Source organism: Camelus ferus, chromosome 35, assembly GCF_009834535.1.
Source record: "Camelus ferus isolate YT-003-E chromosome 35, BCGSAC_Cfer_1.0, whole genome shotgun sequence".
NCBI lineage: Eukaryota > Metazoa > Chordata > Mammalia > Artiodactyla > Camelidae > Camelus > Camelus ferus.
Window position 1 is genome coordinate 13,838,040 of NC_045730.1, and position 15,340 is coordinate 13,853,379.

Consider the following 15,340-nt stretch of genomic DNA (forward strand, 5'->3'; position numbering starts at 1 on the left):
CGTCTCAGAATATAGGGCAGTGTACTTCAATTAAGAAAAAAATACTCTCTAGGATATTTAAAAATGCCTTTGTCTCCCCCTTTCCATAACCCTCTTTAAAAAAAATAAATATTTAGTTACTTGCAGGATAGGAAGAACCAAGCAGATTGTATCAGCCCATCCCCCCCTTCCACCTAACCCCCTCCACCCACCCCCTCATGCCTGATTGGATCAAAGGGGCTATCTGAGCCAGCTTGTCCAACTGATCTCCTTCTCCCACTCCAAATTCCCTCAATTTATGGTGCTAAAAGTCTGGGCCAGTTAGCTGTTGGCACTAGACTCATAAGGTCATGAAGGCCAGGAGGGTGGAGGCTGCTGTTTCTGAGAAGCCTTGCTGGGCAACATGAAAAGTCCAGAGACTAGTTTGCAGACGCTCAAAGAGAGTCAAAGCGGAGCGATCTGGTTCCTCCAGGGAGAAGTAAAAGGCAACAAGCAGTCCTGGTTTCTGCCTCCCGTCCTTCCACCCGTTCCAGCCCCCGCCTCCAGTTCTTCTCATCTACGAGACTGCCCTTTGTACCCACTCCTCTTCGGAGCTGGCTTGGGGTTCATGTCCTTACAACTGAAAGACCCCTGACCAAGACATACAGCACTGTCCATGATGTTGAACAGCTTAATTCAACTTCAGAAAATGTTCAGTTTGGAACACTTGAGCCCACAGGTTCAGGTGGAACCACAAAGGTCTAAAACAAGAGTCCATTTATTCATGGTTTTGTTTATAAACTGAAAGAATTAAAAATGTCTTTCCTTTCAAATAAAGGTCACCTCCCTGAAGTACAAAGACAAATTCTAGCTGAGGAAAATCTTAATTTTTTATATAGGTATGAAAATTCTAAAGCTCTGCCAACTTTTAAAAAATGGTTCTTCCGTCTAGATTTTTCCCCCTATATATCATTTCATTACAGAAAGCACTAGCTCTCGCATTTTCTAGATTCATAACATTCAACTACCAAATATGGATATTTGGTAGATACACATGTGTATATATATAATCTTTAGACATATACATAAATATCTTTAGATGTCTGTGCTAAGTCTCCAATTCTACTCCAGAGTTTAAAAACATTTTTGACATAATTTCAACCTTAGAGAAAAGCTGGCAAGAGAAGTACAAATTATTTACTTTCCCGAACCATTTAAGTATGTAAGTATGTAAACAGGTTGCCCTTTTACCCCCAAATACTTTTGTGTATGATTGCTACAAGCAAGGACATTCCCCTACTACGTACCTATAATACAACTAATAAAATCAGGAAATTTAACACTGACACATTTCTACCATCTACAGACTCCATTCAAAGTTCATCAATTGTCCCAGATATGTCCTTGCAACAAAAGGATCCAACCCAGGATCATGGGTTGTGTTGAGATGTCACGTCTCTTTGGTCTCCTTCGACCTGGAGGAGTTCCTTAATCTTCCCTTGAACTTCATGACCTTGATATTTTTTTAAGATGTCGGGCCAGTTACTCTGTAGAATGTTCCTGAATTTGGATTGGTCAGATATTCCCTCGTGATTATACTTTGGCAGGAATATGATGGACGTGAAGTCTTCTCATTGCACCCTGTCGGGTGGAATGTGATCTCCATTCCTCGCATCACTGCTTGTATGCACTCTGTTCACTTGATTCAGTTTGTGTCTGCCAGCCTTCTGTGCGAAGTTTCTCCTTTTCTTTTGTAATTAAGTATTTTGTGGGATGTCTTTTGTGACTACATAAATATCCCATTTCTAATCAAAACTTAACCCACTAGTTTAGCATCCACAGAAGTTTTTGGATGAATTACTTATTACTATGATGGTTGCCAAATGATAATTCTAAAACTTTCATTATTCTTTTTTACTCCTCCTCCTCCTTAGTTACCATTCTTCTTTAAAATACAGTAGCTTTTGCTTTTTTCCATTCATTTATTGATGTGTATAAGTATGCAAGCATGAATTAATGGATTTCTACTTTATTCAAGAGATACCACTGTTACCATCATTATTATTATTCTGATGTTCAAATTGTCCCAGATTTGGTCAGGGAGAATTGCTTCAGTCTGGCTTCTGTGTCCCTTTGACATTGTCTCCATCATTCTTTCCTTTCCTTACTTTTTGGCACATTAAGTTCCAGATTCATCTTGTAGAGCCATAAAAATCAGCTTTTCTCCAAGAACCCTTGTTTCCTATTAGTTGAGAATTGTATTTAAAAACTAATAGCTAGGGGCTTCATGTGTTTGCTCTTGGGGCATCAAGCTTGCAAGTCCTTTTAGTGGAAGTAGCTAGATAACCTATACATAGGCACACACACACCATACACAACACACCCCACATACATCTCACATTATATTAACTTTTATATCCCTCTCTATATACTGATAACAGGAAGCTCACACTAATACTTCCAATTCCAATCCAACATCACTGGGCTCAGTTTTTTCCCTTTCCACATCTGTAATTCTCATCTCTAATAGTAAGAAACCTCATTATATTTCCTGGCCGTATTATGCCCCCTTTATGTAATCTATCCCATATCCATCTTGACCCCTATGCAGATGCAGGCTCTGACAACCTGACTGGGGTCACCACCATCCCCCTGGACAAATATCCTTGGGGATGCAACACCCCATGCAGAGCCACCACGGCCACCACCCTCCCAGCGTGGCCACCTTGCTCACCCATCTCAGGCCCAAAGCACGTGCCGAGCTGCTCCCTGGGTCCCACACTTACTCAGCCCCATCTAATGGCTCTGGTTCTGAATTATTCCGGAGGAAAGGAAGGGATGAAGGGAACGCCATGGCTTTTAAGTTCAGGTGTACCTGCCTCACTTGATGCTACAGAAGCAGGCTGTTAATAAATAAATCACAACTTCTCTTTGACCTACATTACTCATTGGGGATTTGGTCTAAATTTGCTCATGTGGGTAATAAGAGATTTAAAGCCATAAAATATTCTGTCATAAGAACGATGTCTAAATAAATCACAAGAAGTACATTCCGTACTTCCGTACTGAAATGCTAACTATTCTATTAGAAACGAAGGTCTCCAGAGAGAAATCTGTAGAGATGAGAACTGAGAACTGCCCTTTAAGTTTAGTCTCTCTTCCATTTTCTATCCCAAACAAGGACTGCTTTTTCAGACATTAGCTGACTTGCCGAAAGGGGTTTATTTCCTGGGAGGGCATATTATTTATTGACTGAGCATACACACAAGTGACTGCTAATGTGTTTCATTAATAACGTCTGCAAGCTCACTTGTCTTTTTAGTCTCTGAGGTGTCTACTGGTTTCGTGTGAAAGCCCGGCCCACTTAACAAGAAAGTAAGCTTTTCCTGAAGGCTGTATTCACAACATATCAGCGAACTGGATCTTACTTTTAGTGCAGTTAAATAGCTAGATTAATTTAAAGTTAATGCCCAGTTTACTCCAGCAAAGGGCTAATTTATTTCAAGCAGAAAGAAGCACCCATTTTGAGAACTCAGATTTTTGTTATTTAGCAACTATTTAAATAAAGTATTTATTTACTATTTACTAAGTACCTACTATATGACCAACACTGAGCTAGGGGCGAGATGAGAGTATTATTTCATGATTTTGGTGATAGCTCAGATTTTTTAAATTGCAAACTTTCAATAATTATACTGGGTCGTCCACCTGTATCACCTCGTTTACTCTCCACAGCTGTCAACCGTGTGAAGTACAAACTGTTCTTTATCATACCTGATGTCCCTGGAGACTCTGAGTGACCTTCTCAAGGTCACACAAATGTATGGGATGTTCTGCCTCCCATTCATTCATGTATTCAGGAGTATTTACTGAGCATTTCCAATGTGTCAGTCAATATTTGGTTCTAGGGACAGAGTGACAGGCCAGACACAGACCCTGGTGTCATGAAGCTTACAGCTCAGCAAGGAAGGTACACGAATTAAACAGATGATTACAATCAAGTGTGACAACTGGTTGGCTAGAGAAAATAGAGCGTGGTGGGGGGCACCCAGCCAGGCAGACAGAAGTTAGCTGGGTGCAGGGCTGAGGGGAAGTTTCCATGCAGGGAAAGCATCATGTTTGTAACAGGTCACAAAGTTCAATGACACCAATAAGATACACAGACAAACTGTAACGGTAATTTTCTTCATCTTGCCTCTAACTATTATGGCGTCTCCCTGTGCCTCTCCCTGCTGGCTGGGAGAAGTAAAGATCCAAACCCTAAGTCCTTTTAGATGGAGTTCGGTCTCTCAGATGGAAGTGTCTGCTCCATCCCTCGACTGACACCCTTCCTTCTTCTCCCCTGAAGACGGTACTATCTGTGTGGGATGAGGGGTGGCTTCTATGACCTTGAGGCAGGGAGAAGAGAGAGGGTTCTCGGGTGTGGTAGGTCTCTGGTCCCTGGGGCCATGTACCTTTGTCTGACTGCCTGATGGTTCCCCCTTGGCCTCCCATGCCAGCGTCTGCATCCGGTGAGCTGTGGCCTGTTCTCATGCAGGCAGGGCTTCCTGAAGAGCCTCCTGGCAGACCGGGGCTCAGGTTGGCCTCAGCTGGGGCTGGGAAGGCTTGGAGGTCTGGCTGGGACTCCTACTCAGACCTGGCCCAGGTGATCTGCTCTATGTCTCACTCTCCATCCTGAGCAACTCCCTGGAGAATCTCCCCAGCCAGATTGACAGTGGCTTCTGGTTTTCTGGGAACAAAGGGTAGCCGTTTGGAGAAGCGCGGCTTGAGTGTTTCCTCTACGTAATGACTCCACACCTCCAGGCAAGGCTGGTGCGGCTCACGCAGTCTGGACCACGACTCTGAGGTGGCTTACTCTGGATGACAGTGGGGGGAAGGGTGAGGGTGAGTCCTTTCTGCCCTTGTTGTCACCTTCACTTCTGAAAAGCTCATCTCACCGTCCAGCCTCTTGCTCTGTTTCACCTTTCACAGTTACCTGAGAATTCCCTCTTCTGCTCTCTCTTACAGGAAACCCTACGGTGTAGCCCTGGAATGTCCCTCTCCTTATGCCAAGCGAGTGGCAGGGTCAGCTGACCTTTCTGGCTGCAGTGTGGAGAACAGCCTGGAAGGAAGGGAATGAGATGAGATGCAGGGGGTTCAGGAAAGTGCAGCTGCAGGAGCCCAGGCTAGAGGTGATGGCCAGGACCAGGGAGGAGCAATAAAGATGCAGTCTGGGGATTTACGACAGAGAAAGAGTTCTGTGACTCGCTGTAGACATGGGAGGTGAAGACAAAGGAAGGCCTAAGATTTCTGGTTTGAGCAACAAAATAAATACTAATGACCTTTTTTCTAAGACAAGAAACTCTTGATCTGAGGCAGATTTCCAGGGATGGATGAGGTGGTGGAGTTCCATTCTGGACATTCTGAGAGGACTGGCAGCCATCCAAGTACAGAGCTTCAATATCCAATAATGAGCCTACCGTATATTTTATGAGGTGAGAAATTCAAATAGAATGTATTTTAAAACTCTTCACTCCCAGCTGTGGCCCTCTCTGAAAATCTGATCCAAATATAAAATGATGACATTGATTTCAGTTTGATTCTGCAGCTTGTGGCTTAGTACATCTTATTCCCTCTGCCCTTGAGAAGTCTCACTAGGCATGCTCTTCCGTCTTTGGGTTTTAATTCACATGAAAACCTTAAACTATCTTAGGCGACCTGAATCCACATCCTCTTACCATGGAGAATAGAAATATATGCATCATTCCATATGCAAACAATAGCATTTCAGTATGAGACACTAGGAACACCTTTAATAGGCAACTGGCCCTCTTTTCTAATTGTTACTGAAAGCAGTCTTTAAGTCAATTAATATAAAACCAAAGCTCTCATTTTGTCAGCTAACTTATGACTCCTTTCTAAAGATATGGTAAAGGTCATTTTATTTATTATCTAGGTGTGTATTTTCACTCTGGATTACTCTGGAAGGTGTCCCAGGAAGCTGCATTTCTCAGAGCTACTGGTTTACCCCATTTTTCTTTTGTGACTGAAGAAGATGTTTACTTACACTTTTAACAACTTTCACCTGGGCAATATATAGTGTAGCCAATTTTGAGAATAAGGGAATTATGAGATCTTAACTTAAATATTAAGTTCTCCATTTGGGTCTGGTGGAGCCAAAATTACTGTCTGAGGAGAGTCATGGCTTTATCCATGGAAGAGTGGATAAAGTGAAGAGTGTTTTGCTGCCTTTTTTTTTTCTTCTTTTTTTTTCAGGAACAGGTTTTTTCTTAGTATCCTAGCCCATCCAGATTGTTCAAATGCACAGCTCTAAACTCAACTAGCAACACATACTAGCTGCGTCCCAGTTATTAATCAGGAATTGACTGTCAAGCTCACTGCTGCTCCGGAGTTCTCAAATGCTCAGCTGCAGGAAAAAAAGTACATGTGTGGTCATTTGATGGATATCCTATTCAGCTTTTCCTGTCTAGATGCCCTGAAGTTCATTCCTGGGTTCAGCCAGATCACTAGAGAGTGATACATACCCAGATATTAAAACAATTAAATTCTAGAGTTAGTCAGTTACCTTCCCTAAGCTTCATTTTCCAAAATGCAAAATGAAGGAAGATTCACTCATTCATTCAACTATTACTGAAATACTGTTCCCAAAGCATTAGGTCTACAAAATAGAAGACACGGTCCCACCTCTTAAGGACCTTGTCTATCTGTCCAAGTATCTTGATCTACATATAAAGACTAAATAGATCATTATAATCCTATGTGATGAACACAAAAATGGAGAAATATAAAGGGTACAGAAGCACAAGGAAAGACACCTGACCCAGCCTGAGTGCAGGAAGGGGAGAATGACAAGGACACTTAATGTCCTAGAATGATGCTGCCCACTCTCACAGGTGCAGTGAATTAGCAGGGACCCAGTGAGGGGGAGGGGAACAGCACTGTCACAACTGGAAAACAACCACCCTGCTGAAGAGCAGAGGTATCAGCTGTGGTGCCTCTGGCTCTGACACAGACCCTCCAAACCGGCTCAGTGAATACAGGAACCTATTATCTCACAGAACAAAAGGCCCAGAGATAGGGCAGGTTCCAAAGCTGATTTAGTGGCTGGATTATGTCATCAAGGACCCTCTTTCTTACCGTCTCTCAGGGCTGCCTTTCCACTTGGGATGGAGGAACATCTCAGGATAGAACAAGGTGGCTGTAGGCTCACAATAAGACACAGAATGTCCCAAGGAAGAAAGAGACCACCTTGTGCTGCCTTAGGATGGAAGATTTCCCCAGAGACGTTTAAAGGGTTCCCCTCACATCACAAAATCCTGGATTTGGGCACCTGCCCATTAGGAAAGCCAACAGCAGTAACGGCCATGGGCTTATCATTTGGACTTTGTGTAATCGTCGGGGGCCCATCTGTTTCAGAGACTCAAGCACACACGCGGCTGCACTGGTGTCACACGCGCAGGCTGGCTGACTTGAAAGCAAGTGGCTCTTTCTCCTGCGAATCTCTCATTTGCCAAACGTAAAAAAATCCCTGCCCTTTCTCAATTCACTGAGATACTGTTTTTTATCTACTTTCAATGCCTAGAAAGCAAGGCTGATGGAAAATGATCAAATCAGATCATACTACTAATTTCGCAGCCCAAATCCACGCATTTCAAACAAAACTTACCAAAGTCAACAAGTTTGACTCCACCTTCGGTGGTTAATAGGATGTTATTTCCTTTTACATCACGGTGGATAGTTTTGTTGTTATGCAAATGTTGAAGTCCCTAGAAACGGGAAGTAAATACATAACGCCTTTGAAAGAAAGGATCAAAAGAAAACACATTTTTCAGATGGATGCATTTATACAAAATCAGTAGGAAACATGTTAAAGTTAACTTTCAAACATTTTTAGATGTTTCATACTGAGTTAGTCAAATCAAGGCATTTCATCTCCACTTTGGACCGTATAATGTGAACTAAAATACTGCAATGTGAATGAAAATACTGCAACCATATCAGTAAGCAAAGAATGCTGAAACCAAGTCATTAGTGGCTGCCACCCTGTCCCCCCCCAGTGAGGACAGGCTTGCAGCCCAGCCTCTGCAGCCACTCACAACGGTGCCCTCTGAGCGGACTCAGAATAAGAAAGGACAGGATACTGGCCCTAGACAGCTAGGTGCTTGTCAAAGGAATGAATACAATGAGCCCAAATGTTTGCTTCCTCCTGTACATAGAAAACCACTACCTTCTTTAACTTGAGATGCCAGGTTTTCTTTAGATAACAAGCAATCTTTTACTGTTCCAACTACCTGGTCTTTGTTGTAAAGCTCCTACATATCCTAGCTCCTCCCCTGCCTCTTTGGAGCAGTCCTTCAGCGCGATCTGAGAGGCTGTCATCCCGGCTCGAGTCCTCCCACCAAATAAAACTTAACTTAACTTTAGGCTGAGTGTTTTTTTCAGTTGACAATAAAAATCCAAAAAAACCAGAGCATACTCCTTAGCCCTTAGCAAATCTTTTATTTCAAATGTGCTGATCTCAAAAGAAGAAAACATTCTATATAGCTATTTGAAATAATGCCAAATGAAAATCCAACTATTAGTAAAAAAAACCCACATTATCAACCTTTGTCATAATCAACCTCAGAAATATACCAGGAGATCAAAACTCAGGGTTCTGTTGACACAAGGAGGGTAGATTTCTAATGGAAAAAAGGAATTCATTATGCTAACACTTCAGATTTTTGTATCTTACTCTTGCATCAATAAATACTAATGTAGTGATATTTTTATAAAAATAGGATCCACATTTTTTTAAAGTTTAACTAGAACTGCCTCATAATTAATGCACGAACAATTTAAACTGCCTTACCAATAGTGCTTCACGTAAGATATAGGCGATCATGGGCTCACTCATCCTTTTGCCCTTCTTCAGAAATCCTTTCACAAGATCTGTCACTGATCCTCCATTGCACAGCTGTAACGGAGTATTTCAAGATAGGTATGAAACGGATGTGACATTTTAAGTACTTGCTATCAAAGGTTTCCTCAAAACATTTAAAAAAATTCTTTCAATTTTTTGTTTCAAATGATTATTCCCATCATCCTTATGGTTTCATAAATGAAATGAACACATACACTTGTACTAGTGTACAATTAATTATTGGAGTATGGTTTTCACATGCATTAATTTTTAGAAGAGAATTTGGAGAAGTACTGCCCTTGATTTTGAAATTCAAAGATGGGAATTTTGATTCTATAAATTCATCCCCAATTTTAGGATCTAGGGCTTAAAAGCATTCTTGATTTCTGATAGTTTAATAGTGTAATAGAGTCTATGACCTCAATCCATGGCTATATACTGTTTCATATGTGCATTAATTAAAAAATACACCTTCTTTCTGGTAAAATTTCAGAGTACACTGAATTAAGGATTACAAATAATATTTTAGACAGATGACTGGATAATGAAGATGTGATACACACACACACACACACACACACACACACACACACATTGGAATACTACTCAGCCATAAAAAGGATACATTAATGCCATTTGCAGCAACATGGGTGGACATGGAGATTGTCATATTAAGTGAAGAAAGCCAGAAAGAGAAAGAAAAATACTATATGATATGACTTATATGTGAAATCTTAAAAAAAAGAAAAGGGCACAAATTAACTTATTTATAAAACAGAGACAGACTCACAGACACAGAAGACAAACTTATGATTACCAGTGGGGAAAGGGTATGGGGGGAGGATAAATTGGGAATTCAGTATTTGTAGATACTAACTACTATTCATATAATAAACAACAAGGTCCTACTGTATTGCACAGGGAACTATATTCAATACCTTGCAATGGCCTATAATAAAAAGAACATGAAAAAAAATATATGTATTATAAATGAATGTATTATGCTGTACACCAGAAATCAACACATTGTAACTCGACAATACTTTAATTTTTTTAAAAAAAAGAGAACAAAACAAAGCAAAGCAAAACCAAATAGTGTGTTAGAAAACTGTTTTAAATGTCATGCCTCCTCCTCACCGCTCTCCAAAGAGAAGAGGAATCTAAAAGGAAAATTGGGAGGGAGGCACACGGTAGGGGAATTTTTCACATCCAGGTTTCTCCAAAGTTAGGTAACAGAAAGTCCCACCGAAAACTTTCAAAGGAGCTGTGTATTTGCAGAACAGAAACACTGACACGAGCAGTGGAACGTGAGACGGGAGACAACCAGGCAAATGGTCCCAACAAAACTTGGCCCCATGAGCACTCGACCCCCAACTTCTGATCCTTTAGCCTTTGCTGTCAGGCCCACCTCTCCTCCTAGGGCTCTGGTCCATGGTCCCCTCACCCTTACCCTGACCTACTGGGGCTCCTCTGCCACCTCAGGGCCTGGGAACTAAGAGCCAGCCATCATTTCCCTGCCTTTACTGACAGAGGGAGGCAGAGAAAGAAGGTGAGAGGAAGTGTGTCCTAGCATCCTGGCCTGAAATACTCAAGACATTTTCTCTCCAACTTTTTTCTAACACAGTCAGTGGATTTTACTGGATGCCTGAACATCTGGGATCCATCATGGGCTGGACAATGACAGCTGTGTTGGGCACGTACTTTGTGCGAGCACATTTCTAATCCATTTACACACATTACCTGTCTATCTCACCACTCTGTGAAGCAGGTATTATTATCATTTCCGTATTAAAGATTGGGAAAGGGAGGTGCAAATGATAAGGTAACCTGGAAAAGACTACACAGGGGTGACAGAGCTGAGACCTGAAATCAGGCATTCTGACCCTAGTGCCCAGCCTTCCATTTAACCATGACATCTCGTGATCCCTCGACAGGCTGTCTTGGGGGGCTGGTGGATCTAACCACCATGTATGATATCGTTTTTGTAAGTGTGCTTAACATCTAAACACAAACTCACAAATGAGCATTTAGATGCAACCCCATGTACAACTGGAGTCTGTCTACGTAGAAAGACGATGTTCATCTTCTACAGGAGTAGGTGCAGCCCTAGTGTTCCAAACCTGGCATTTCCTTCTGCAGGAGAGGGAACACCTTTTAACTGGATAAGCGGTGCTGCTGTCCTGGCAGCAGACTACAGGGTCCCACTGCTCCACGGTGGCCCAGCACTAATGGTTCACAAAATAATTCAAAATTGACTGAAAAGAAATTCAGAGTCCTTTAAATTGCAAAGCATTTATTTAAAAAAACCAAGTCTTAGGACCAGCTTTAACATTTCCAAACCTCATTGTAGGGAGACTAAATGTCTGTTCCTAGATCTCCGAAGGGTGGCCTCTCTTTGGCGGCATCTACTGTGGTTGACTATTACGTTAGTACAAGAGTAAACAGTTCAGTGGTAGAGTGTGCTTAACATGCACGAGGTCTTGGGTCCAACCCCCAGTATCTCCATTAAAAAAAAAAAAGAGTAGACATCTGTGATCTTACAAAGAGAATAAAGGAGCCATAAAGAATATGCAGGAAATAAAACTAAAATTGAAAAAAAAAAAAAGAACTAATGTGATCATAGAGTTTTCACTAAGCAGTTCAAATATCACTTTCTGGTATCAGTATTTCTGTGACATAGTTATTTTCCCCAACTAGTAAAGTTGAGAATACAGGATTCTTTGTGATACACATTTCAGTTTTTTTTTTTTTAAAGTACACTGAAGTATAATTTACATACAATAAAATTCACCCAATTTAGCACACAATTCTGAGTATTGACAAAACTATCAGTCATGTTAACACAACTACAGTCAAGATACAGAACAAGTCCGTCACACAAAAATCTACCTTCATGGCTCTTCGTACTGAAACCCCTCCCCCAACCCCTGGCAACCCCTAATCTCTTTTCTGTCCCTATGGTTTTGTCTTTGCAGGACTGCCATGGGGACCGAGTCACAGGGCGTGTCGCCCATTTAGTCTGGCTTCTTTGATTTAGCACAATGAATCTGAGATTCACCCATGTTGCTGCACATTCCTTCTCTCATCCTGTTTTAATGTTGTTAATTCCTTTTTAATGCTGAGTATCCCACTAAATTGACAAACCGCTGTTAGTTTATCCATTCATTAACTGAAGGACCACGGCTGTTTCCAGTTTGGGGCAATTATGAGTAAAACCACTGTAAACATTCACATCGAGGCTTTTCCATGAATATAGTTTTTATTTCTCTTTGGTAAATACATAAGAGAGGGAACTGTTGGGTCCTATAGATCACATGTTTGACCTTCTAGGCATTTGCCATTCTGCATTCCCACTAGCAGAGAATGACAATTCCAGTTGCTCCACATCCTCACCAGCACTTGATATTGTGACTTTTAAAAAAGCCATTCTATTCTAAATGCTTAGTATCTCATGTGACTTTAATTTGAATTTGTCAGATGACTAATAATGCTGACCATCTTTTCATATATATATTTGCTGTCCATTTACTTTCTTTGGTGAAATGTCCAAATTTTTGGTTCATTTTTTAATTTTTTTTATTATTATTGTTGAGTTTTGAGAGTTCTTTATATATTTTTGGATACAAGTTCTTTATTAGGTGTTTGGTAAATATTTTGTCTCATTCTGTGGCTTGCCCTTTTATTTTAAGTATCTTTTGAAAAGCAGGAGTTCTAACTTTATCATTTAAAAAATTTTATGGAATTTTTTTGTGTGTCATATCAAGCAAATGTTTGCCTAATCCAAGGTCACAAAATTTTTCTCCTATAATTTCTTCAGGAAGATTTATAGTTTCAGGTTTTACATATAGTTAGGTCTATAATTCATTTTGAGTTAATTTTTGTACATGTGTAAGACTATACTTTAAGAAGTAGCCAAAGGTATGATGACAATGTCTCATCAAATACAGAATACCAATAAAGAGACAGAAATAAAAAAAAATGAAAATTCTAAAGTTGAAAAGTATACAAATGTAAATGAAAAATTCACTAGAGGGACTCAACAGTAGATCTGAATTGACAGAAGAAAGAGTCCACATTACAAAACATAAAAAGAGAGAAGAAAGAATGAAGACAAAAGAACAGTCTCAGAGAAATCTATCAATATACATGTAATGGGAATACCAGAAGAGAGGAGAGAGAATAAGGAGAAGAAAAAAGTATTTGAAAAAAAATAGCTGAAACTTCCCAAATTTGATTTAAAAAATATTAATTTTCACACCCAAGAAGCTCACAGTAGGATTAACAAAAGAGATCCACAGCCAGTTACATAAAATGGAAATATTAAAAGCCTAAGATAAAAAGAAAATCTTGAAAGTAGCAGGAGAAAAATTAACTGTCATGTAAAAAAGATACTCAAAAAGATTAACTGCTGACTTCTCATCAAAAAGAATGGAGAGCAGAAGAAAGAAGAATGACATGGTAAAGGTGCTAAAGAAAAAAAAAAAAACTGTCCCCCAAGAATCTTATTTCCAGCAAAACTATCTTTCAAAAATGAAGGAGAAATAAAGACATTCACAAGTAAACACAACCTAGAGAATTTATTGCTAGCAGATCCACCTTCCAGGAAATATTAAAGCGAGTTCTTCAAGGATGAAAGATAGTGATCTGACTCCACATAAGAAAACAAAGAGCACCAATAAAGGTAGTTATTGGATTATAAAGACAGTATAATGCATATTTCTTTTTCTTCTCTGATTTTAAAAGCAACTGTATAAAACAATATGTACATAATTGTATTGTTGGGCCTATAGTATACAGAAATACAATATATTTAACATAACAGCACAAAAGAAGTGGGTTGGAACAAAGCTATATTGAAGTAATGGCACCAGATGGTAACCAAAATTCACAGGAAGAAAGGAAGAGAACTAGAAATGTTAAATAAGAAAGTTAATATAACAAACTCTGTAATTACATACTTGCTCTCCTTTCTTCTCTGAGATTCTTTAAAACACATAAAATTATATACAGTAATAATTTGAAAAGCATACTATTTATTTACATAATATGCACAAAAACAAGAGCATAAAAAGGAGGAAGACAGAGGTGAGTTACACGGGAATAACACTTCTATATCTCTCTGGAATTAAGTTAGTATAAATATTTGACAGAATGCACCAGCAAAGCCACTGGGCCTGGCATTTTCTTTGTAAAAGGGTTTTAATTAAATTTCTTTTATTAATTCAAAGCTACTTATTCTATTTCTTCTTATGTCAGTTTTACAGTTTGTGTCTTTCAAGGAAGACACATTAGTTGCTAAATTTACTAATATAAAGTTGTTCATAATGTTTCATTACTATCATGTGAATGTCTGTAGATTCAATAGTGATTTTCCCTATTTGATCCCTAACATTAGTAATCTATATTTTCTCATTTTTTTCTGGGTCTGTCTAGAGAGATTTATCAAGTTAACTACTGACTTTTTCAAAGAACCAACTTTTGCGTCCATTTTCTCTTTTGTTTTTGTTCATTTTCTATTTAATTGATTTCTGTTGTTATATTTATTTTTTCCTTTTTTCAAGTTACATTGGGATTAATTTGCTTCAATTTTGTTAGCATCTTAAGGCAAAAATCTTACATGATTGATATTGAACTTTTTTTCTCTTGTAATATAGACATGGACAGGAAGTAAAACTGTCCTTCTAAGCACTGCCTAATTGCACCCCACTATTGTGATATGCTATGTTTCCATTATCATTCCATTCAAAATCTCTTCTCATTCTCCTCTCTGACCTAAGGGTGGTTTTTGAAATGTGTGTGGTCCAATTTCCAAATATTTGGGAGTTTTCTTAATATCTTAATTTTATTGAAATTTAATTTAATTTTATTTTAATCAGACAACATACTTCTTATGATTTCAATCCTTTTAAATATGTTGAGATTTGTTTTCTAGTACATAATATTCAAGTCTTCTCTATTCTCATTGAATTTCTATGTGTTTTTTAAACTACTGAGGACAGGATGTTGAAATTCCATTTAATACTGTGGATATATCTATGCCTATTTTTTCTCCAGTTATATCAGTTTTTGCTTCATGTATTTTAAATCTTTGTTATCATGCACACAGAAATTTAGGCGTGTTTTATTCTTTTGATGAATTGACCCTTTTGTTGTTATGAAATGTCCTGTCACTGATTATACTGCTTGCCTGGAAGTTACTCTGTCTGATATTAATATAGCCACTACAGTTTTTTTAAGATTAATGTATGCAGGATATTTTCCATCTTTTTACTCTTAACTCATCTATACATCTTTGTCTTTATATTTAAAGCAGATTTGTAGTTGGTCTTCCTCTTCATCCAGTCTAACAATTTCTGCCTTTTAATTGACCATTAAGAGTTTAGACCATTTCCATAGACTTAGGGTCTACCATCTTGCTATTTGTTTTCTTTTTGTCCTATCTGTTCTTTGTTCTTTTCTTATTTTCCTACTTTCTTTTGG

At 39.1% G+C, this 15,340-nt stretch overlaps 1 protein-coding gene across 1 annotated transcript in view; it reads right to left on the reverse strand.

The window, feature by feature from the left end:
* The window catches only part of MYO3A (myosin IIIA), a 193,718-nt gene that overhangs the window by 157,760 nt on the left and 20,618 nt on the right, over positions 1 to 15,340 (reverse strand). The window contains 2 exon segments of the mRNA XM_032473581.1: positions 7,625 to 7,724; positions 8,810 to 8,914. Of these exon segments, the coding sequence (XP_032329472.1) occupies positions 7,625 to 7,724; positions 8,810 to 8,914 (205 nt within the window).